This window comes from Mesocricetus auratus, unplaced genomic scaffold, assembly GCF_017639785.1.
Source record: "Mesocricetus auratus isolate SY011 unplaced genomic scaffold, BCM_Maur_2.0 Super-Scaffold_6730, whole genome shotgun sequence".
Classification (NCBI taxonomy): domain Eukaryota; kingdom Metazoa; phylum Chordata; class Mammalia; order Rodentia; family Cricetidae; genus Mesocricetus; species Mesocricetus auratus.
In genome coordinates, this window is record NW_024429184.1 from 3,451,639 (window position 1) to 3,475,365 (window position 23,727).

The 23,727-nt window shown below is 45.0% G+C and overlaps 1 protein-coding gene across 1 annotated transcript in view; it reads left to right on the forward strand.

Moving 5' to 3' along the window:
• Elp1 (elongator acetyltransferase complex subunit 1) overlaps positions 1 to 23,727 on the forward strand; it is a 50,838-nt gene that overhangs the window by 3,610 nt on the left and 23,501 nt on the right. The window contains 17 exon segments of the mRNA XM_040738137.1: positions 98 to 250; positions 2,724 to 2,805; positions 3,306 to 3,386; positions 6,187 to 6,272; positions 8,131 to 8,227; positions 8,660 to 8,750; positions 9,523 to 9,646; positions 10,303 to 10,399; positions 12,677 to 12,907; positions 13,977 to 14,147; positions 15,622 to 15,721; positions 18,278 to 18,305; positions 18,307 to 18,461; positions 20,847 to 20,953; positions 21,687 to 21,790; positions 23,428 to 23,481; positions 23,574 to 23,679. Of these exon segments, the coding sequence (XP_040594071.1) occupies positions 98 to 250; positions 2,724 to 2,805; positions 3,306 to 3,386; positions 6,187 to 6,272; positions 8,131 to 8,227; positions 8,660 to 8,750; positions 9,523 to 9,646; positions 10,303 to 10,399; positions 12,677 to 12,907; positions 13,977 to 14,147; positions 15,622 to 15,721; positions 18,278 to 18,305; positions 18,307 to 18,461; positions 20,847 to 20,953; positions 21,687 to 21,790; positions 23,428 to 23,481; positions 23,574 to 23,679 (1,867 nt within the window).

The window sequence follows — 23,727 nt, forward strand, 5'->3', positions numbered from 1 at the left end:
TACATATGAAGAGAGTTGTTGGAAACATTTATTTCTGGATGTCAGATGGCTCTTGAATGTAAACACTAATTTGTTAATGTGTGTGTCTCTATGAAAGGTGAAGGCTGAAATTTCCTTGGTGGCAGAAGGCTTTCTTCCAGAGGATGGAAGCGGCCGCATTGTGGGTATCCAGGGCCTGCTGGACCAGGAGTCTGTGTGTGTGGCCACCGCCTCTGGGGATGTCATACTCTGCAATCTGAGCACACACCAGGTGGGTTAAGGACCAGTGGGGAGGAAGTGGCAACGAGCCTCAACTGAGCTATGTGCTGTGTGTTGAGGGCTTCTGTTTTATAGCCATGGCACTGAAACAGTTGAAAATTAAATGGCCTTACCTGTATTTCAGGAGTTAAAAAAAACAAATTTAGTTTAGTCTGTTGCATTTATTAGTCAGACAGGACAATTGGGATATAACATTTCAAATTAGGACCTAACAACTGAGTAAAAGTTTCCAGTTCTTATGGTGTGCTACCTCTGACCTGAATTGACTTAGTTTTCTGTTATGAATTCCAATGTGGTAAATTAGAGTCCCTTAATATGAGCAGCACAGTTTACACTATTGTATGCTATAATATGTATGTATAGGTCTACTAATTATATTGTATATAATTATACTGGAAGCATTTTACGACTTGAGGGGAGATAGGTTGCAACCTATCGCTTCTTTACTCTAGAATAAGACTGATTTTCTGGATTTCCTTTTTTCCCCCCTTCATTCCCACCCCCCCTTTTTCTTCTTTCTCTGTGACAGGGTGTCACTGTGTATTCCTGACTAGCCTCAAACTCAGGGAGATCACCTTCCTCTGCCTCTTAAGTGTGGCCTGTTTTTCTTACTTTTTTAAAGTTTATGTGAGTGTTTTCCTTGCATGTGTCTGGTGCCTGTGGAGGCCAGAAGGCATCAGATCCCTTGGAACTGACGTTATAGGTGATTATGAGCTGCTGTGTGCATGCTGGGAATTGAGTCTGGGTCCTCTGGAAAAGCAGACAGTACTCTTAACCTCTAAGCCTTCTTTCCAGCCCCTTCTCTTAAAAAGCAGACTGTTACTATTGTGTGTGTGACGTGAGTGTGCAGGTGGAGTGCACGGTAGGTGTGAGGGCAGAGCACAAGCTTGTGCGAGTCACTTCTTTCCTGCACCGTGCGTGCTCTGTGGCTGAGCTCAGCTTGGCGTCCCTGTGCCGCAAGCACGATTACTTGCTGAGCTCCAATTTTTACCTTCGTAGTATAGTTTCCTGACCTTTTAAAAATACTTCTTTGAAGCTGGACATGCTGTCTCATGTCTACAGTCCAGCACTTAGAAAGCTGAGGCAGGTGGATTGCCATTATTTCAGGAACAAGAACAATAACAAATATGACATTGATTTGATCTCTATCTCTCTCTTTTATTTATTTGTTTGTTTATTTTGTTGTTTTTGCAAGGAAGAGTTTCACTGTGTAGCCTTGGCTGTACTGGAACTTACTCTGTAGACCAGCCTGGCCTTGAACTCAAAGCAACCTTCCTACCTCTGCCTCCTGAGTGCCGGGGTTGAAGGTATGTATCACCATGGCTCAGCAATTGTGATCTCTTTAGCACTGTGACTTTATGTGACAGGAGTTACAGAATTACTAATAGTGGGATAAAAATTATACTTTGGAATTACTAAATTATGCCAAGCCCGTTTTTCTAGGTTCTTTAGTGCAATTTATTTATTTTGGCTTTTCGAGACAGGGTTTCTCCCTGTCATGGCTGTAGCTGTCCTGGACCTTTGTAGACCAGGCTGGCCATAAACTCACAGAGATCGTTTGTCTCTGCCTTCCAAGGGCAGGGATTAAAGGTGTGCACCACTGCCCTGCTAATGCAAATTTTTGTTTACTCTTCAGTGTGGTCTTCTTAGATAGCTTGTTGTTTCTCGTGCTTGGAAGTGCTTAAGGCTTAGAGAGCTTAGGTAGCTGTGTCAGGGTCACAAAGCTAGCAGGTGGAGTTTGAACCCTGATAGTGTGTGGCGCCTTCGCTCCTGACCACTTCCTTAAATGCATTAGTAAACTGTACTTTTCATTCATGGTGAGAACTGTCAGAATCTCTCACGCATAAGTTAACTGGTATTTCTTACATTCAAAAGTTAGCCACGTGTTTGAGAGACTTCTGATTTCTGAGGTTTCTTCAGCCTGTTCGTCTGAGTTGAGATCATTCTCCTTTGTGGCCTTTCACTGTCACCCATCAAAGACTGTGCTCCCCACTGCCTGATAATACCGTTCTGTTCCTAAATTCCCTTTACCTTTGACCTTCATGCCTCTGTTTGTGTATTTGGGCTCTAGTTTCTGTTGAGTTTGAGCCTTGAGGCCTCCACGCTGGTTGTTCCCCTGATGGTTCTCTCTCCTGGTCGTATTGTCGTGCTTGGAGACCTTGACAGACCTTTCCTAGACTCCAAAGGCTCTGCTTGCTCTTAGATTCCCTTTGTTCCCAAGGACTTTGATGGTAACTAAGCATTTCATAGAGTCTTTGTTTTATCTCATTCACGACCTTCATGTCCCTCCTACGCACTATGCTTAATTTTGTGTCTAGCATCTCAACAACTCTTCTTGAAGGTATGTCTGGTGGATCTTTCCAACTTTGGGTGTTTGCATTTTGATTACTTTGATGGAGTCCATAGTAAGTCTTTATTGAGACAGTGGTGTGCTAAACATCCCATTTTGGTATTCTCTGATGCAGCTGGAATGTGTTGGGAGCGTGGCCAGTGGTATCTCTGTCATGAGCTGGAGTCCCGATCAAGAACTGGTGCTTCTTGCCACAGGTAAGCCTTTCACTGGTGTCCAGTGTTACTAATTAGACACCTCTAGTCACCCCAGGCAATGGGGTGTGGATGTGGAGGTCACAGGACAACTTGCAGGGGTGAGTTCACCATGTGGGCTCAGGGATCAGGTTCAGGATGTCAGGCCTGGTGGCAAGTTGAGCCCTCGTGCCTGTCTGGTAAACAGCTTCTTCACAGCTCTTTTGTTGCCTGGTTTTCTTTTCCCTTGAGTTTCTTTATTCCAGGTGAGGTTTTTTTTAATGTCTGTAGAAGTGTCTTGTTAAATTAGGGAGTTTTGAAGTAGTAGAGGAGGGCTCTGAGGACTCTTGTGGGGTTTATGCAGTCAGTGCTAAGTTTCAAAGCATTTTGTATGCATGCCTTCTGTTCTAACTGTAGCTCCTTTTATTGTCTTCTGTCTCTTCTGTGTGTCTTCCTGTGCTGTAGACACACTAGGTTGACTATTTGTCACATGAACAAACAAGGGTTTGATTTGTTTCCCTAAGGTCAAGAGACACTGATTATGATGACAAGAGACTTTGAAGTCATCACAGAGAAGCCGATACACCAAGATGATTTTGGTGAAGGTAAGCATTGCTCTGAAACATTCTAGGACCTGCATTCTTCAGCTTTACTCATTTTCTTATACTTAACACTCGTCATAAGCCCAGTGAACTTCAGCCATCCCAGGTCTTAACAGACGTGTCTCTAATCTCTCTTCAGGTCTGAGAGGTGGCTTTCTCAGAATTCTGTGCTTAAGATCTCCTGGATAACATTTAAACCCCAGGAAAGACTTAGACTAGGATTACTAAGTTCTAGAATGTTCACGCTAGAATAAGGAGAGCACGTTTGGAGTACAGTTTAGTAGACCACAAGAAAGGGGTCGTGTGCTAGAGGCAGTGTTTTCTTCCTGCCAGCGAGGTCACAATCTTCATCTCTTCTGTGGCTGCCAGATTTTCTTCTCGCTACGATCATTTGGCCACTGGGGCTGTGAGTGTTTTGATGGGAGAGAAAGAGAGGAGACACTTAGGACTATAAGGAGCTCTGGCGACTGGAAGTCCCTGTGCAGCTGACCCGATTGAAGAGGGACTGTGAGGAACAGTATCTGAACTGTTACTAAGGTCTGACTTCATACCTCTCACTTCGCCAAGTCCAGGATAACATTTGGACACTACTATTTTTGTCCCTTTAAGTAATAACTTCAGAGTCGGGAGGTGGTGATGCACACCTTTAATCCCATCATCCAGGAGACAGAGGCATGCTGATCTCTGTGAGTTCCAGACAGTGTGCACTACAGATCAGGTTCTAGGACAGCCAGAGCTACACAGAAAAACCCCATCTTGAAAAACCAGAATCCAAAACAAAACAAGTATTAGAGCTGCCTGACTAAATCTTCAGAAACAAACCTAGGAGTGCTGTGGATGCCAGCAATGGGATTAAGTTTTTCCTTAGGGCAGATGGCACAGATTCAGAAATGATTTGATGTATTAGGGTAGCCATAATGATTGATACTTGATAGACAAGGGTTAAGAGTGGGCGACTAGGCCAAACCAGTTGTTCCATGGCTTTTTCAGGGACCTGGGCATAAGGCAGCATGCTGGGTGCTAGGACAGGAGTGTGGGATTAAACTGTTTTGGTGGGGTTCCTATGCCTTAGAGCCATGTCTATATGCGTGTGTGCGTGTATAGAAAGATTATAGACAGGGTGGGGATGAGGTTGTAGGTTCCTATAGGTGTGCATGGATCTGGAAGGGAAAATGGACTCAGGAAGAAACTGGTGCTCATTAAACATTTGACTGTGTTTTTAGTTAGTTCAGAAACTCAGGAATGTACATTTGTGGTTTTCCTCTTAACCACATACAACATGAGAAATACCAGCATAAAACTTGAAATAAATAGGCTTTGGATATGTGATAGACGAAAAGAGTTTACTGTGACTCCACCTAGAAGCTGTGTGATGAGAATAAAGATGTCAGTAACAGAAGGAGAATGGAGACCTGCTGGTGTGTAGGTATCAGATGATGAAGTCTGCCACGGATGTTTTTCATGCCTGTGAAGGTTTGCCATGTGAAATACACACATGCGGGATTGCTCTGATTGCAGAGAATCCCTCCAATCGTGTGACCTTGCTTAGGAGCAGATATAGATAGTGCTAGAAGAGTATAGGGTCCTGATGGAGGCTGGGGCTTCCAGAGTGAAGGACACTTAGAGTCATACTTAAATGCCCAGTTCGTGTGTGTGTGTGTGTGCATGTGTGTGTGTGTGCGTGTGTGTGTGTGTGTGTGTGTGTGTGTGTGTGTGTGTGTGTGTATCAGACGGATAGTAAATCAAAGGAAGGAGAATCTGAGTTTGTACCTTAAGTTTCTTTGTGAACATAGGTGGACTCCAGTTTGTAGATCCCTGCTGTGAGCCCACTCTGATGCTCGGCCTCTTGGGAGCCTGGCCGAGGAGTTTAAGGGTGTGAGTGAGGGCGGTTGCTGCTCTCCGTGTGCAGCAGGCTGTGCTTTGAGGTCCTGTTGCCCTTAGACATGCCCATGCCAGCAAACTGTGTGGAATTGTAACGTGTAGAATTGTAAGTAGACTGCTTCACAGTTAGTGGCCAAGGGAAGGAAATGGTCCTGGATCTGCCTGGTGGTGTCAGGACCATCTTTCTGTTGCTTTTTATGGATGAGTGCCACATCTTGCCTCTAGGAGCAGATAGTCTGTGCTAGTTCTGGTCCTCTGCCTCTATATTTTGTGTGAGAGAAACAGCGTGGTTTAGGGAAGCCAGGCAGAGTGTAGGAAGCCTGTGTTCTGATTTTGGGCACTGACAGAGGAGTCTCAGATAAACCTACATGGGAACCTATATTTGATAACCTATAGCCTCTCCCCAACAACACAAAACTTGGTTGGTTTAATGCTAAAAGTCAGAATTTCATTCCTAGCTATTGTCTTGAATTATTTACTCTGTGATTCATGGACATGTTTTATGAATGCTTCATGGTTCTTTCTGACTAATCATTTTGTCAGACTTCTGAATTGGTCATGCTTCCCAAGATAAGGGTATTTCACTTCCCCTAAAATCATTGCTGTATATCATTGGGAAGCTCAGTTTAAAAGAAAATTATTTAACTTTATTTAATGTGTATTGTTATGGAGGTATTAGATCCCCTGAAATTGGAGTTATAGACAATTGTAAGCTGCCATGTGGGTGCTGGGAATTGAACCCAGGCCCTTTGGAAGAGCAGTCAGTGCTCTTAACCGCTGAGCCATCTCTGCAGCTCCTGGAAACTCAGTTTTTAAACATAACGGCTAATGCTCAACTACTGAGTTGTCAGTGACTGCCTTCATGAAGAGTGAATGAGTCTGCTTTGATTTCTTGTGTCTGCTCTTTGCTTGTCTTCTTCAGGCAAGTTTGTCACTGTTGGATGGGGCAGTAAGGAGACGCAGTTCCACGGCTCAGAAGGCAGGCAAGCAGCCTTTCCGGTGCAAATGGTAAGATGGGTTTGGTAGGTGTTCAGCTCCTCCACCCACGGTAGCACTGCATAGCTAGATAAGAGGCTGATCTTGTCTATTTTAATAAAGTGATGGCTCATAGTATCCCAGGGAAATGAGTTACCCTGCAGAGATACTGTTCTGTCTTTCTAATGTACTGTATCCAATCTCACTTTCTGTCCAGTGGAATTCTCTAACTTTTGCTCATTCATTTTTTTTCTTAAAGATCTTGTCTTGACTTAAAACTTTATAGCTTTCAGAAAGCAGATTTAAAAACCCATTGCTTACTCAGAACCAGTCAGCACTCATGGGAATGATCTGGTATTGAGTTGTGCTGCCTTGGGCCTCAGAGGCACCTTGTTGGACTCAGTAAAGTCACTTAATATTTTCTTGCTGTCTATGAGTTCTCTCACCCATTAAAACTTGTTTATTAAGGATTTGTATACGCTACACTCATGACAGGAAACAAAACCTCTGCCTGCAGTGGCTTGTGCACTCTGTGGGCGAGCACAGACATTGAGCTGATGGTAATTGTCCTGGAGATTTTTATGCTAACTTGACACAAACTAAAGTCAACTAAAAGGAGGGAGCCTCAGTTGAGAAAGTATCTCAATAAGACTGGACCGTAGGCAAACCTTCAGAGCATTTTCTTAATTAGTGATTGATGGGGAGAGTCCAGCCCATTGTGGGTGGTGCCATTCCTGGACTGGTGGTTCTGGGTTCTGTAAGAAAGCGGGCTGAGCAAGCCTGTAAGCACCATCCTTCCATGGCCTCTGCACCAGCTCCTGCCCTTAACTGCCGAGCCATCTCTCCGGCCCTGAACCAGTGAACTTTATTGGGTTATTCAGGACTGAGGATAAAGGGTTGCTTATAGGAACAGAAATGACTCAAAGACAGCTGCATTACCAAGGTCCACCCTAGCATGGTGACAGTTAACAAAACTGGGAAACCTAGAGCCTACTGGGTAGACTAAGCAGCTGAGCATGTTGGAGGGTATCTACTCCAAGTGACTCTAGTCTGAACCTCTTCCAGGCAGCTCAGCTGGCTTTTGCTCTTCCCAGGCAGCTGTATGCTCTAAGAGTCTTCTTTGAAGCTTGTCTTGTCTGAGAGGGACTCTCAGCGTTTATTGCTTACTCTGGCAGGGAGGGGCCTAGTGACTCCGGTCAGTTTCAGGGACTTCCTGGATCTATTTTGAGTTTTTAACCTTTCTGCTTAAGTTGTGTCCCTACAAGAAGGAATGCTTCATCTTGGAAGACACTGTCACACAATAACTTTACACGGAGGAAGTTTGTGTTCTATACTGAAGGGCATCTTAGAAAGGTGTGGTATAGTCTAGCCAGATCTAATCTGTGGCCAGGCAGAGCTAGCCGCATTCTGAAATGGAGCAACCACTGGGGTGTGAGGTGTGCCTGTGCTTACCTTCCCCGCCATAGGCTCGGCTGCTCCCTCCATGGCTTTGCTGGGAGATGTTAGTGGCACTGAGCTTCTTCAGCCCTCACTGCAGAGGGCAGCATCGCTTTACCCGCGCCCTGCTACAGCTACTGCTGGTCACTGCCCAGTCTCCTCACTTGGTCCTGTCGTGAAGTTTACACAATGAAATAAAACTTTTGACAGAACAGTTACTTCCTTTGCTTGTTGTGTTTAACCCCTATTTGTAGCCTTCTAATGCCCGAAGAAACTTTGTTTCCAAGTTATTCTTAATTTCTGGGACTAAGAGCCCTTCTAGAAAGTTCCTGGAGAGTCTCTGAAGGCATTTTTTAGGTAGCTTCAACAACATATAAAAGATGAATATTTGGTGGCCAAGGATTGTTTGACTTTAGCATTGGTTCTCCAGTAATACTGTTGTTTCTCTCTTTAGCATGAGTCTGCCCTGCCCTGGGATGACCATAGACCACAAATTACTTGGCGTGGGGATGGACAGTTTTTTGCTGTGAGTGTTGTTTGCCCACAAACAGGTATGGAAATAAATTACACTTAAATTTTGCCTAATTAAAATTTAGAAAAGTTTTCTTTTGCTCTGAATAGATTATTTATTATACAGAGTAGGGAACGAGGCTCCACCTTCAATGTTAATGGCGTAGGAATTATACAAGGGCTCTAAGGCCATCTGGTCCTCCTTCACCTGCTAAGTACAGATTTGAATGTGTAGGAGAGACGGGGTTATGCTGTAAGTGTGTGTGTTTGCTGGGAAGGTCACATTTGAATGTGTAGGAGAGACGGGGTTATGCTGTAAGTGTGTGTGTTTGCTGGGAAGGTCAGATTTGAATGTGTAGGGGAGATGGGGTTATGCTGTAAGTGTGTGTGTTTGCTCGGAAGGTCAGATTTGAATGTGTAGGAGAGATGGGGTTATGCTGTAAGTGTGTGTATTTACTCTACCTCCCTTGCAGGGGCTCGGAAGATCAGAGTGTGGAACCGGGAGTTTGCTTTGCACTCAACCAGCGAGCCTGTGCCAGGACTGGGGCCCGCCCTGGCTTGGAAGTGAGTGTGAGAATGAGTCTAGGGCTCCTCTGCTCCCCCCGCCCCACAGTGAAAAGCCACTGTCCTCTGGGCGGGTTCCTGCAGCGGGTGGTCTGTGGCTGGGAAACTTGCAGGTTAAACCACGCCTCCTTCCCTTCACTCCCCAGAGCACTGCTTTGTGCCAAGCACCACTCGCCTGTCATTTTGGCTGCATGCAGATGTTGGTAGAATAAATGCCACCTGTTGCAGCAGCGTCTGTCGCATGCAAATCCAGGGGCCTCTAGGCTGCAGACATCTGTTTCCCCCCAGTACTAGAGTGGGATTTGAGTGTTTGAGTTAAACCATTGGAGAGAAGTGGGGAGAGGCGCGTGGATAACATGGTTGCAAAAGAGAAATGCTGAGCCCCTGCCCTTGCATGGAAGGCTCATGCCGTTATGCAAATGAAAAGGCAAGGGATCACTTAGGACATTATACTTGAAATAGGTTTGTTTTTTTTCCTAAATCATTCAGTTACAGTTTAAATCAGAAAGACTGTGTGCAAATGGTGCCTTGGGACCAGTTAGGAAGAACACTTTTTCCTCTTACACACTGGGGTGAACTGCTTGTCAATACACAAATGGTGAGCTTAAAACTTCCTTGGAACCATCACCGCAAACACACACACACACCTTTAAAAAGGCTTTCATTATTTTTTTTTCTACTGAGAAAAAATAGGAATCTTTGGTCTAAGCCTTCCCTGTGCTCAGCCAGCAGGTTGAACTCTTGACTATTCTAACGTGGACTTTGCTTTCAGACCCTCAGGCAGTTTGATCGCCTCTACTCAAGATAAACCCAACCAGCAAGATATTGTCTTTCTTGAGAAAAATGGCCTTCTTCATGGACAGTTTACACTTCCTTTCTTCAAAGATGAAATTAAAGTAGGTGTCTGAAGTCTCTGTCCCCCAGCTTGGCGCACTCTCCTCGGCTGCAGGAGTTTGCATTTGATAAAGGTTACAATAGAGGCTGCTGTGCCAACAAGGTGGCTTTTGACTTAGAAGAGAAGCGGCGTTTCTTCTTGGCTAAGAAGACTAACTTTCCAAGTGACCGATATTTAAACATTAAGCAGCTAATGTACCATTAAAATCCTGGTTGGAGACATATGAAATCGTTAATCATGTCAATTTTTAAAAAATTACGTAGGATAGTCTTTCTTGTGTAAATTTTTAAGAGAGTTTTTCTTTATGGAACCATATTTTTTAATCTATATTATACCATACTTAGTATTAATTATTAATATGTATAACTAATAATGTATTTAATATAAGGTAATTACTATGTCTAATAGTCAAGTTTCTTGATTTTTCTAAAAATGTTATATTGCTTTTTTTGTTAAATTTGTATTTAAATCTTTAAGCATTTTTAAGTCCTTTTTATAGCACCAGTTGCACAAATTGGTTTAACAACTGTAGGTCAGTAACTCAGAGCTGGAGGTCAGCTCTAGTGCTGTATGGTTGATTCACACATGCGGGGAGTTCAGTGTTGCAGAGTCTGAAGCAGACAAGCAACCGGAGGTGCAGTGTCTTCTGTCCCCCAGGTAAATGACTTGCTGTGGAATGCAGACTCCACTGTGCTTGCTGTGTGGCTGGAAGACCTTCCGAGGGAAGATGGCACTTCTCCTCTGAAAAGCTATGGTATGGCAGCGGGTGAATGTTGGCTCATGCTTCGTGTGTGATACCCCTCACCCTTCCTCCTTCGGTGAACTCAGTGTAGCCTTACATGTGTAGATGCTCACCGGAGGGTCTAGGTTTGGGTCTCCAGAGGACTTCAGTCATGAGTTACTCAGGGTTCTCTGGAGAAGCAGAAGCAGGATGTAGATAGAGGAAGGGGGGGAGGAGGGATGTGGCTGCTCTGTTTTAAGGAATTGGCTCGCGTGCCTGTGGGGATGGCAGGTTTGAGTTTCTGCGGCAGGCTGTAAGTTCAGGCAGGATTTTGTGTTGTGGTTTTGAGACAAAGTTTTTTCTCTCCTGGGAATCCTGGTTTTTTTTTTAAGACTTTCATGCATTGTTGGGTAATCACTTACAATTTCTCAGAGAAACATCTAGATCAGTGCTTAGCCAGGGCACCATACGCTAGCAGAGCAAAGACAAACTCTGTGACCACAATCATCAGTGCAGGAAATCAAATGCTGTAGAAGTGAGTGGATTTCAGTTGCACATGAGATGGGCTTTTTTGTAGCTTTTAAGATGTAGGCATTAAGTACAGACTTAGGATGGTCTGTTGTCCTGCTCCCCCCCCCCCCCATGCTGGCTAGCTAACCCAGGGTCTTAGACTTACTGGGCATGCATTCTGTCACTCAGCCAACCCCAAACCCTGTTTAAATGTAATTCGTGATATTCCCTCCCTCCCTCCCGTATTTAAGGTAGGTCTTATGTGGACCTGGCTGGTCTCAAATTCATAGAAATCTGCCTGTCTCTACCTCTGCTTAGATTAAAGGTGTGTGCCACCATGCCTGGCTGATACATGCTGGGTTTTTGTTTGTTTTGGTTTCTCAAGACCGGGTTTCTCTGTAGCTTTGGAGCCTGTCCTGGAACTTGCTCACAGAGATTCCCATGCCTCTGCCTCTGCTTCTGCTGGGATTAAAGGTGTTCCCCACCACTGCCTAGCCACACTGGTTTTTGTTGTTTGTTTGCTTGCTTTGTTTTGAGATTGTATTTCAACTTGAACATCTCTCCCTTCCTTCCCTCCAAACTTGCCCATCTTTCTTTCCTCCATACCCTCCCATTGGGACATACTGTTTTATAACGGGCTTTGACACTGTCACAAGCAAGGGTCCGTTTCATGAGTACATGTGTATCATTTTACATCACTGTCATTTTCTTCTGTGCCACTAAATTAACTCTTGCTATTAGGCACATAGCTCATAGCCAACAGGAGTGAAGTCAACACGTTCATAAATGTTTCAGCTTGCCTATTTTCTAAGTTTCTTTCAAACTCATTAATCAGCAGGACTTTTTAATCTGAAATGTAATTGAGTAGTTTGTGCATTCAGTCTAGTAGTTCTTTTTTTTTTTTTTTTTTTTTTTTTTCTCGAGACAGGGTTTCTCTGTATTGTTTTGGAGGCTGTCCTGGAACTAGCTCTGTAGACCAGGCTGGCCTTGAACTCAGAGATCCGCCTGCTGGGATTAAAGGCATGCGCCACCAATGCCTGGCTATTTTAGTAGTTCTTAATGCTGGCTAAACCCTGCCCTCTATTGCATAAACCCTGCAGTTCAGCCTGCTAGCCCATGGCTACATAGACATGCTATAATGATGTGATTAGCGATAAGCATTATTTTCCGTGAACACTAAGTTAAGTGGGGAAGTTAAATGCCATCTTGGGCATAATTGGTAATTTTAATACATATTGGGATGACTGAGTGCATATTAATCTTCAGGCAGAGGAATGTTGGTTAATACAAGATAGCCTGGACATAACTGCATGCAGACAACAGGCATCTTAAACCCAGCTTACCACAGTGCCGCTGGACTAGAGCCTCCCTGGAGCGCCTTGGTGCAGTCGTGTGCCACGTAAAGACTTTGCAGCAGGCCATGTTAGGCCCTGCTGTCACTGGACTGTATCCCCAAGGGCATTGTAGCTGTCTGATTCTCTGTGAAGATACTTTGCAATGCTTGCCCTAGATGATACCTGTGGACGTCACACTTCTCAGACTGTATCCCTACGGTGTGGTGCATAGCTGCACATTTAGTCTGGTTATCTTTTGTTCAAGTTTGCATGCCAAAAACATCCTGAAATACTGACTTAGCTATCTTTTGGCATTGATTATTACACAACTATTATTTTAGAGAGACCAAACAGGAAGAAGGACTCTTGGAAAAATGCAAAGTTAACACTGTCCCCCTGTTGCAAATGGTGCTCAGCTGGGTCCCCTGGTCTCTGACAGCCTTCCTTTCCTTTTCTCCACACACAGTCCAGCTCTGGACCATGGGGAACTATCACTGGTATCTCAAGCAAAGCCTGCCCTTCAGCACCAGTGGGAAGAACCAGATCGTGTCTCTGCTGTGGGACCCGGTGACGCCATACCGGCTACATATTCTGTGTCAGGGCTGGCGTTATCTCTGCTGCGACTGGCACTGGACCACTGACCGGAGCTCTGGAAATAGTGCCAGTGACTTGGCAAATGTGGCTGTTATTGATGGAAGTAAGCTGCTGGGAAATGTGCCGATGAGCATGTGGGTCCTGACCAGAGCCTGCAGACGTGCTGGTTTGACCAGAACAGTGGGGACATCTTCATCTTAGTGTTTAGTTTGTTTGATGTCTGACTGGGAGTGTCAGTAAATGAATACATAGTTGCTTGAAACCCCTAGTTCCTCCCCATGCCACTTCCCTGCTGAACTGTGGTTATAACCTTATATATTGACACTTCTGGCTTTTGAAGCTGAAGGCCGATGGTTTTCTCATTCTGCGGAGGAGTGGGGCTGTGTATGTAGCAGTGGGTGTTAGCCTTGTATTGGCCCTGCATTCCACTGTGCTTGGCTTTGGCTTTTGTTCTAAGCACTGTAAATTACCTCTTTCTCCAGGATGCTCAGTTAAATCATAGATATTTATCTCCTGTAAGGAAGATTGTATTTAATTAGGTGTAGGCATCAGTGGTGGAGAGCAGATTATAGAATGAAATACCCAGAGACAGTTTGCTGACAGCAGATAGACACTCTTGGCACTAAATGTTCTGTGTAGCTCACTTAATACTAATTTATATAATCATGTCCTGTAGAGAACTTAGCCTTACCTCATTACCAATTTATACAAAGAAAAGTGCTTTTTCATTGGGGGTCCTTTTTAGATGGAGTCGTGGCATATCTCCCTGGTCCTCCCTGGGTAGACCAGGCTCCTTGAGTAGCCCATGGTAGCCCTCCTTTCTCAACCTTCCAGTTGTGGCCCTTAAGGTTATGGAGGTACCGGGTACTCTAGTTGAGTCCCTCTTCATTGCAGACCCAGGTTTACAGCTGGAACTTTGACCTCTTGGTCTTTTTGCCCTGATCCCTGGCACCTGACGTTTCCAGGGGCAGTAGAGTTCTGAAGGCCACACTAGCCAGGTGCAGACAGAGCTCCTTGCACCTGTCTGTTATAGGTTTCTTAGTGAGGAAATGCTAACGGTTATTGTGAAGAGCTACTGCATGCCACCATGCCGTTTAGGTGCTCAGTGATGCTTCCTGCCTGCTTTTGCACACTGAACACCCGCATGACTAATCCTCCCTTTCGTTGTACAGAACGGGTGTTGATAACGGTATTCCGGCAGACTGTGATCCCTCCTCCCATGTGTACCTACCGGCTGCTATTCCCACATCCAGTGAATCAAGTTGTGTTCTCTGCTCAACTTGAAAAGAGCAATGACCTTGCTGTCCTTGATGCCAGCAACCAGATTTCTGTCTACAAGTGTGGTAAGTGGAAACAGCCTAACTAAGGAGCTCAGGGCAGTCCCTGCTGCAGAACAGAAGCAGGCCAGTGTGCTGTCATGAATGTCGGCACCAGTGCCTCTCACACTCAGGTCTGTTATGGTGTTTAATCGCAGCCTCCTCTTCTCTTTCTGTCCTGTTTGGCTCATGCATACATCTCCCCATGCCCTGATGACCCTGAAGAGGGCGTCACTTAATACTAACACTCGGCTCTGGAAATAGTGCGGCATCTCCCTGTCCCTTTGCACACAATGGACACAATCTTAGTGCTGTCCTGCGAGCAGTCAGAGCCTTTTCCTGCTGCTCAGAGGTGTGTACTTGTGGCCACAGACGGGCAGTGTCTGCACGCCGTGTCCTGGGAGACTCGACACTTGGCATTATCATATCTGAGGGTCTGTGGCTGTGTCTTGACAGACAGTCACGGCTTTGTTTCAGATGCCGTTGGAGCTTCAGTGAGGACAAGCCTTGATAGCTGCCGAGAGAGTAATCAGGGCCGGTTGATCCCCAGTGGGGCTCCTCCTTTCCATCAGCCCTTAGACGACCAGCCCCCTTTCGTAGGAACTCCATGGGCAGGACTCCAGCATCCCTGACTTCAGGGCCACACTGCACAGTGCTGTTGTAGCTCTTGAACACGTGAAAAGGGCTCTTACCTAGGTGATGCTCACATGCTCATTGTTACAGTTTGTCAGCTGGTTAGTGCTGTGCAGCAAAGTTAATCATAGAATGACTTAGGAAGACAGCCAGGAGAGTAACTGTTGCGAGGGGATGGGGGAGGGTGGGGGTGGGGTGGTACAAGGGAGGCTTCTCTGTGAAGGTGACATTTGAGTTCTGCGGAGAATCAGAGCAGGAGATGCCACATGTGTGCAAGAGCATCCCAAGCAGTAAGAAGCAGCCACAAAGGTGTCTCTTGTGTTGTGTCAGGAAACAGCCAAAGGGTCAGTGATGATAGGCAGATAAAGGACAGGGAGTGGGTGGGTGACAGGGAACGCCAGCTCTTTCAGGGCCTTGAAGGCCTTTACTCTTGAGTGAGCTAGACACCATTAGAGAGCTCGGGACAGGGCACAGTGTTCTGGGTCTTGAACAGAGTAGAGTATTTTAGAGGGTTGAAGTAGATTAGCAGTGGGGAGAGACTGTCTCGTGAATGCTAAGGACTGTGGAGGATTTAGACCACTGAGAGGTGACTGGGACAGTGGAGAGTATTGACAGTGTGGGGAAGACAGCCTTTTCCCCGGCCCTGCTGAAGAGTTGTCTTCACTGGTGAAAACAGGCTGAAATGGTATGAATGGAAAGATGTGTTGGTTGAGCTTGAAAGGTATGTGGTGATTCAAGAATGAGGCTGAAATGTCATTTTTGTTTTAGATTGCTTCATATGTCTTTGAGAACCCACAAGTTGCAAGACCCTACATTCTTGGTGTTAAGAGAAATAGCTTGCAATGATATTTGCACTTTTGTTTCCTAGGCGATAAGCCAGACATGGATTCCACAGTGAAACTGGGAGCCGTGGGTGGAAATGGATTTAAAGTTCCCCTTAGAACACCTCATCTGGAAAAGAGATACACGTGAGTTCCTAAGTATTTTGCATCTCTGGGGATGTAATCAGCATTTTGTCCTGAATTCACCCAGCCTATATTCTGGGAAACGTGAAGTAGGTACACCAGCTGAGCCTGGTGAAGGACACTGATGACTTAGTTTACTGAGTGGCAGGGGAACTCATTCCCATGGCTGCCTGGTTCTCTAGAGAGACTCATGGGAAGATGAAGGTAAAAACACCAAGACACAGTTGCATTCCCTCACATAAATGGGGATATATATATATATATATGGCATTTGTATGTGGATGACCCAGTTCAGTTTCTAGCTTGGTCTTATTCCAGATTACAGAATTTCTGGGAGTTGTAATTTTAGACTCTCAGGTTGAAATCAGTGTGTACTTTCCCTCTGAAACAGCAGTACACATGGTTGGGTGTAATTAAGTACCTCAGGCCCCCTGGAGGCCTTTGCAGAAGGGCATGGCAGCCAGCCCCTAAGTACTGGCTACAGAGCACCAACAAATAAAAGCAGAGTTGAATAGGTAACAGTTCACCCAGGGACGTGGACCTGCTCACCGCAGAACTTGGAGTGTGAGTCTATCCAGTTTGGAGTGTTCCTGTTCTTCATTACTAGGGACACCTGGTACAAATTAATAGAAACAAGTACCACACGTAAGAGGATCTAGAAATGGGTTCTGAGGTGTGTGCTCTCTATGTAATGCAAGCAGTTTTCCAGGAAGTGTATGCTGGTGCCTGCATAAGCAGTGCTGACAAGCTTGCATTCCTTCATGGTCAGCCAGCTTTCCAGTTACCACAGCAAATCCCTAAGATCGAGCGGCTTAAGAAGGAAAGGCTTAGTTTGACTCCCAGGGTTTAGGATTTAAATGACCTGGTGGCCCCAGTGCTTTGGCACTGGCTTTATGATTGTAGCATGTGATGCAAGAGACCCACTCACGAGAATAGGCACCTCTGAGGTGAGGGCATTCTTGTAGTGATTAAAACTTGTACTAATCTCTGCCTCCTTCTCATGCTGTTATTTACAGGGTACAGAGGTTAGAGTCCAGGCTTTAACACATGGCCTTGCAGGAGTATCCCAGACCTGTTTTTGTGTGTTTGTGTGTTTTGAGACAGGGTTTTTTGTATAACAGCTTTGGCTGTTCTGGAACTCACTTTGTAGACCAAACTAGCCTTGAACTCACAGAGATCCGCCTGCCTCTGCTTTCCAAGTACTGGGATTAAAGGCCTAAGCCACCACTGCCCAGCTCCAGATTCAAATTGTAACATAATTTGAAACCACTAGGCAGGGATATGATTCCTTAACTCCTTCAATTCATGACCCCTTTTCTACTAAGTTTTATGTAACTGGGTATATAGATAGATAAAAGTGTACAAATCAAGCATTTACTGATAACCATAAACTTATTATAAAACAATTTTTTGTTTTTGTTTTTCTGGTATTGTTTTGGAGCCTTTCCTGGAATTCACTCTATAGACCAGGCTAGCCTCGAACTCACAGAGATCCACCCACCTCTGTCTCCAGAGTGCTGGGATTAAAGGTGTGGACCACCCACACCTGGCTTTAAAACAATTCTTTTGTGATTGAGATAACTCAGCCAACAGTGTTTGGCTTACAAGCATGAGGACCTGAGTTTGGTTTCCAGAAACCGCATTAAAACATGGCAGTCCTGGTGTTGTGTGCATGGCAAGACAGGAAAGTCCTCGGGCTCACTGCCCAGTGGTCTGTCGTGTTCATTGCCCATGGCTAGGGAGGCCCCCCTCTGTAGGAGGTGAGTGGTGCTCCTGAGGGCAGATAAACCCATGTAAGGACGGCAACCTCAGCTCTTTGGAATGCATAGATTTTACCATTTACTTGTTCATCCCGATTCCTATTCTTTCTGCTGTCCTCACATGCAGTCATGTGACCCCACGTGATACTGTGACCCACTATTTGTACAGCTGTGGGTTAGAATGTGTTAAAAATCAAGAAGGAAAATCCCAGTTATTCAGAGAAAACAGGATGACATGAGTCTTCAGGTTGACCCTCAGGGAAGAACTGATTTGGATTGGGAAAGAGTTGGGAGGAATCTGGAGAGAACCAGAGCCTGCGAGGCCCGTGTGGTACAACTTTGGGCGAGCTGTGTGCAGTGGAGCTGGCTGAACAGAAAGATCACGATACAGATGAGCCTCTTAAGTAGCTACAGTGACTCGCCGGGCGTTGGTGGCGCACGCCTTTAATCCTAGCACTTGGGAGGCAGAGGCAGGCGGATCTCTGTGAGTTCGAGGCCGGGCTGGACTGACAGCCTCCAAATCAATACAGAGAAACTCTGTCTTGTAAAAACCAAAAAAAAAAAAAAAAAAAAAGTAGCTACAGTGACTTGCCACTGGACACAGGGCAGGAGCTCTCCTTTGTGAGGTGACAGATCAGGAATGTGTTAGAAGCAAGGAAACTGTCCCCAGTTACTAGTGGTTCTGGTGTGAGGTGCTTTGGAAAGGGCCCTGTCTTCTGAGGCAGATGCCTGCTGGCCTTTGAAGGTTCAGTGATGAAAGCTTCTTCTCATCTTGGATACTCTTTCATATCTGAAACAGAGTTCAGCTTGGGAACACTGAAGACGAGGGGGGTTAACCCACTGCCGCTGAGCTTTTTCAGCTGGGTTGAAGAAGACGCTTTCCTGGCTGTGAGCCACAGCCACTCCAGCCTGCAGTCTGTCATCCACCATTTGACTATGGTCCCTTCCGAGATGGCTGAAGAGCAAGGACATCTGGATGTCAGGTACCATGTAATTAGTATGTGAAACTGGCAGTGACGTCACACTGTGTGTGAACAGAGCGGCTGAGGAGGAGGAGTAGCTCCCTCCTTAGGCACATGGGAAGGGGCCTGCCTGGACGCAGTTTTGAGTCATGTCAAAACAACAGATCAAAAATGTGTCAAGAAATGGTAAAAAAGGAGATTTCAGATAAGCAAAACTTTTGTAAGTTGTGTTAAGTATTTTAATCAGTTATCCACTCACATTTCACAAAGTAATCATTAGATTTTACAATTGATTTTAATAGATAATTACAGTGGTCAAGTCTCATGGGCCAATGTAGTAAAGAAATGTATATTACTACATTCAGTTTTGAGGAGTAACATTAAACTTGTCCCTCCTCTTCTGTGTGTGGCTTTGTTCACATTAGAAAGTCTCTTCCTTTGCTAGTTCCATATACCCTGGGCCCAAGCTTGTTTGATTCATGGCTTCACCTGTGTCACATACCAGTGCTGACAACTGCAGTCTTTGTCATTCAAGCCCTGGGGGATAGAGAAGATTTCTGGCCCCCTCCCAGGATGCTTCAGGTTTGCAGTGGGAGACTGGCTGCTTAGTGTTGTGCTTAGTGTTGTGTGTTAACCTTACGGTCGCTTGTAACTAAAGCCCTCCCTGTTAGGTCACATTATGGTGGCAGCTCACAAAACTTGATGCTATCTTGAAGAAGCCTCCTGTGAAGATCTCTGCGTTGATTATGTTCTGCATTAGATACATGCTGCCCCGAATTCAGCAGAACCCTGCTTTCTGATAAACACAACAGTTTGGATTAGAAATGTCCACATTTCTATAGTTTCTAACTAATTCAGCACTAGGGTTCTAAGTAAAAATGTCATTTATGATTGTAATGTTTTGTATCTCAAAAACTACTTTTTTGTACATGTAAAATACTAATGTCTTTAAGTGATGAAATGGCACTTGATCAGTTAAGAACTGTTGGTAGCCTGTGTTTTCTGTGGCTTTGCATGGTAACATCATCTTCTGGGTGTTTTACTCCCATGAGTTCATTTTTTCTCATGATACCTCTGATGTATGTGCCGTCAGCACTATCTACTGTGGGCTTGCCTCTGAGGTGTAAGGTCACCTGACTTGTCTGGTCAAGCAAGAGCCAGGTACAGTCCCATTGTCCAGCTCAGTCTTTTCTCAAAATCTCTGGAAGATAGTTTGTCCCTCACAAATTTGAGGCATTGGTGGAGAAACTGATCAGTTTTTAGAGCTTGCCTCCCTCCCTCCCTCCTCCTCGCCCCCACCCTCCTCTTCTCCCCACTTCTCTCCCTCTCACGTGATTGGTTACAAGTAATTTCCTTGAATGGAATCCTAGCATTGGCTTTGTTTTTGTAGTTGCCTTCTCCTTTAAGAAATTGTATTTTTCTCCATCATTTATCATGTATCTATGTATGTATATATTTAGTGGTATTGAGGGTTGGACTTGGGGTCCTGAATATACCAGGGAAGCACATGTCTTCCGCCTTCTTGTTTTCTTTATGTTTGTGTTTATGTTTATGGGTGTTTGGAATGTCTGTGCACCAAGTACGTGCAGTGCCTATGGAAGCCAGAAGAGGGCATCAGACCTGGAAGTGAGTTACAGGTCGTGAGCAACCATGTGGGCACTAAGAAATGAACCTGAGTCCTCTGGAGGAGCAGCCAGTGCTCTAAAGCACTGTGCCATCTCTACAGTCCCACTCTTCTTTTTAAAACTGTTTAAAACTTGAGACAGGGTTTCAATAAATAGCCCAGGCTGATAATGAATTCATTCTGTAGCTCAGGCTTTTCTGGAACTTATAATCCTTCTGCCTCAGCTCCCTAAGTAGCTGGGAGATTACAGGCTGACCTCACCAGGCCCAGCTGATGAGTTTATAAGTTAAGAATATATAAAGAAGGTGTGTGTAGTGGCATACGCCTTTAATCCCAGCACGTGGGACATAGAATCAGGCATATCTCTGTAAGTTTGAGGCCAGCCTGGTCTACATAATGAGTTCCAAGACAGCCAAAGCTACTCTGTCTCCAAAACAAACAAACAAACAAAAACACACTAAAAAAAGAATACACAAGGAAATCAATAAACTGCAGTACATTATAATTAGCTCCTACCTGAGGAGGAGTGCTGTTCCTACAGGGTAGACAGCTTTCTTACCAGTTCTGGAAAGGTGTGTCAGTGACAGGTAAACACTTTACTTCTCCGTCTGTCTATGTCTGTGAGTCTTGCACTTTGAGTGTAAAGATATATGTATGACATTGACATAGGCAGTGTTGTACCCCCAAAGGATTATTGTTAGTTTTCACTATAGTAAAATCAGTGAAGTGTCTCCATTTTTAAGAAAGATTACCAATGATTGTTTGTTTGTTTTTTCCTTTAGTTCATCTGTGACTGTGGATGGGGTCATCATTGGTTTATGTTACAATTCCAAGACCAAGTCAGTGGTGGTGCAGCTGGCTGATGGCCAGGTGCTCAAGTGCCTTTGGGGTGAGTATCAGAATGTTAGGAAAGCAGACTTATAAATAATTCTTAAGAGTGTATACTCATGAGTTCTTATCAGAGTCACTTGATTATTGGGGATTGTTTATTCCAATCTTTTTTAGTCATTGTTGTTATTATTATTTTTAACATACAAAGTGATGTTTTCATTGTGGCATGTCTATATATTTTTATTAATCCTCCTTTCCCACATCTCCCTCACCCCCCAACCCCCCACCCCCGGTGGTCCACTAACTTCTTGTATGTCACTTGTACTCTGTCACCCTTTTTTCCTTCTGCCCTCCCAGTATCTCTTCTTCCTGCCTTTTGGTCTCCTGTGTAGTGACATGACCCTCCCCACACTGCATACACACATAGAAGTTAAAGTCTAGTTTGAGAGAGCGTGTGGTGCTGGTCTGTCTGAGTCTGCGTTACTTCACTTGGCTGTTAGTTGTTTTTGCTTGTTTACCTTGCTGGGTTCCAGCCCAGGTTTGATGCTCACTAGGCAAGCGCTGCATCACTGAGTTACACTCACCCCCAGGCAGCCATGCTGTAGCGCAGCATTGGCAGGCCTCGTCTGTTTCTGTGTCCTGATGGATGGAGAGAAATGCAAGTTGCATGCTGTGTTTTGCTGTTGGCTTCTGTTTGGGGGTGAGGCATGGGATGTTGTTTGCTTTTTCAGCGCCTCCCAGGGAAGAGCTTATGAGCTATTTGTAAACTAAATTTACCAATCTTACAACAGAATCACCACCTCTGGCTGTGGAACCGTGGAAGAACTCTGAAGGAGTTCCTGTTCGATTCGCTCAGCCGTGCACACAGATGGAAGTGGCCATGATTGGAGAACAGGTAAATAAATAAACACAGAGCAGGAAATTCACCATGGAGAGCAGTCAGCGCCAAGGGCATTGGGTACAATAGCATGGACCTTTGTCGCCACTGAATCCCAGGGTCGTGACAGGGTGTTATCTTTCTCCACCTTCTTCATCTAGGAGAGGGGATAATCCGTCTTTCATAGTTCAGGAGAAAATTTAGAGAGATAATACATGTAATTGGTAAATTTCATCTGTCACTTACAGAAGAGTCAAAACTTCATTAAAAGCCTTATGATGAAAGGTTATATTGTGAAGAATAATACTTGATAAACTGTCACCCACAAATACTAGAATGTCTATATTTGAGATGAGTTGTAGGATGTAGTAGTTATAAAACAAAACAGCTTCTGTCTTACTTGCTTTTCATTGCTGTGGTAAGACACCATAACCATGGGAAGTTATTCCATGACCATCATGGTGGGTGTATGGCAGGCATAGTGCCGGATAGTAGCTAAGAGCTTACATGTCGAGACAACAACCACAAGGCAGAGAGAGAGAGAATGTAGAGAAAGAGACAGAGAGAGAGTGTGTGTGGGTGTGTGCAGAGAGACAGACAGACAGACAGACAGACAGACAGACAGAGAGCACACACAAGCAAGTGAGCATGCTAACTGATGGCCTGGGCTTTGGAACCCTCAAAGCCTGCCCTTAGTGCCACACCTCCTCCAGCAAGGCCACACCTCCCAATCCTTTCCAAACAGTTCCACCAGCTGGGGAACCAAGTGTTCAGATATATGAGCCTCTGAGTGCCGTGGTCATTTAAACCACCACACCTTCTTTTGATAGAATCATTCCTTCTGATGGGAGCAAACAGTGAGTGTTTGGGGATAACTAAAGGATGATAGTTAGTATGGTGATAGTTCAGGAAAGCCTTTATGAGGCATTGATGAGTGTGCTGAGACACGGAGAAGAAAGCTGTTCCCGGAAAGCTTTCCAGGAGAAGGTTCTAGAAAAACCCCGAGTTTAGAGAGATGGGTACTGTACATGGCAGATGCTGCAGGCCACAGCCTCCTCTTTTTGTATATCCTGGTTCAGGTCCCCCGCCTTGAGGTACAGGATGTGGTGTCCTTCCCAGAGCAGAGGGGAGGCTTTTGTCCCTGTCAGGAGTATAAATCACTGTTCAGAAAGACTCTTCACTTGGCCTAGATAAACAGAAATGTTGGGAGTGAAGAGAAATATGTAATTTTTCATTTTATTCTGACAAATAATTAAAAGTGAACCCCCTTACCCTCTCCAAAAAGGATAAAGCTGTTTTTGTATTTTAATCATTAGAGAGATGTGTTTTTCATGTTCAGTATGTGGTTCTAGCTACCCAGAGGACAAGGTTGGAGAGGAATAGGAATAGGATAGGAGATTGACTTTTGGAGACAGAGTCAAAGAACAGAACGAATAGATTGAAAACAAGCATAGTAGATAGGATGAATGGCGGGCTTGCCTGGGTGGTGGCGTGTCCACGCCCTGCACAGCACTACCCTTGTCTTAGCTGTCTGCATCCGGTCCTGATTACAGAGGCTTAGGGAATCTCAGAGCAATAGACTGTGTGGTAAGCACCGTAGGCTGAAGCACTTGTGAATGGAGTTGTTGTAATTTCAGTTTCATTTTTTTTTGCAGGAGTGTGTCCTTGGTCTGACTGACAGGTGTCGCTTTTTCATCAATGACACTGAGGTATCCAGGCTTGGTTTGGGTTGATCCTTCTCACAGTGTTGTTTCTAAGTACAGTATCCAACCTCCTCTTGGCCCTGTTTTGCCTGTTACAGGTGGCATCGAATATCACGTCGTTTGCAGTGTGCGATGACTTTTTACTGTTGACAACCCATTCCCATACCTGCCAGTGTGTTTCCCTGAGGGATGCTTCACTTAAAAGTAAGCTTTTCCTTTACAAAATGAAGGCACTCGTTTTGCATGTGGGTA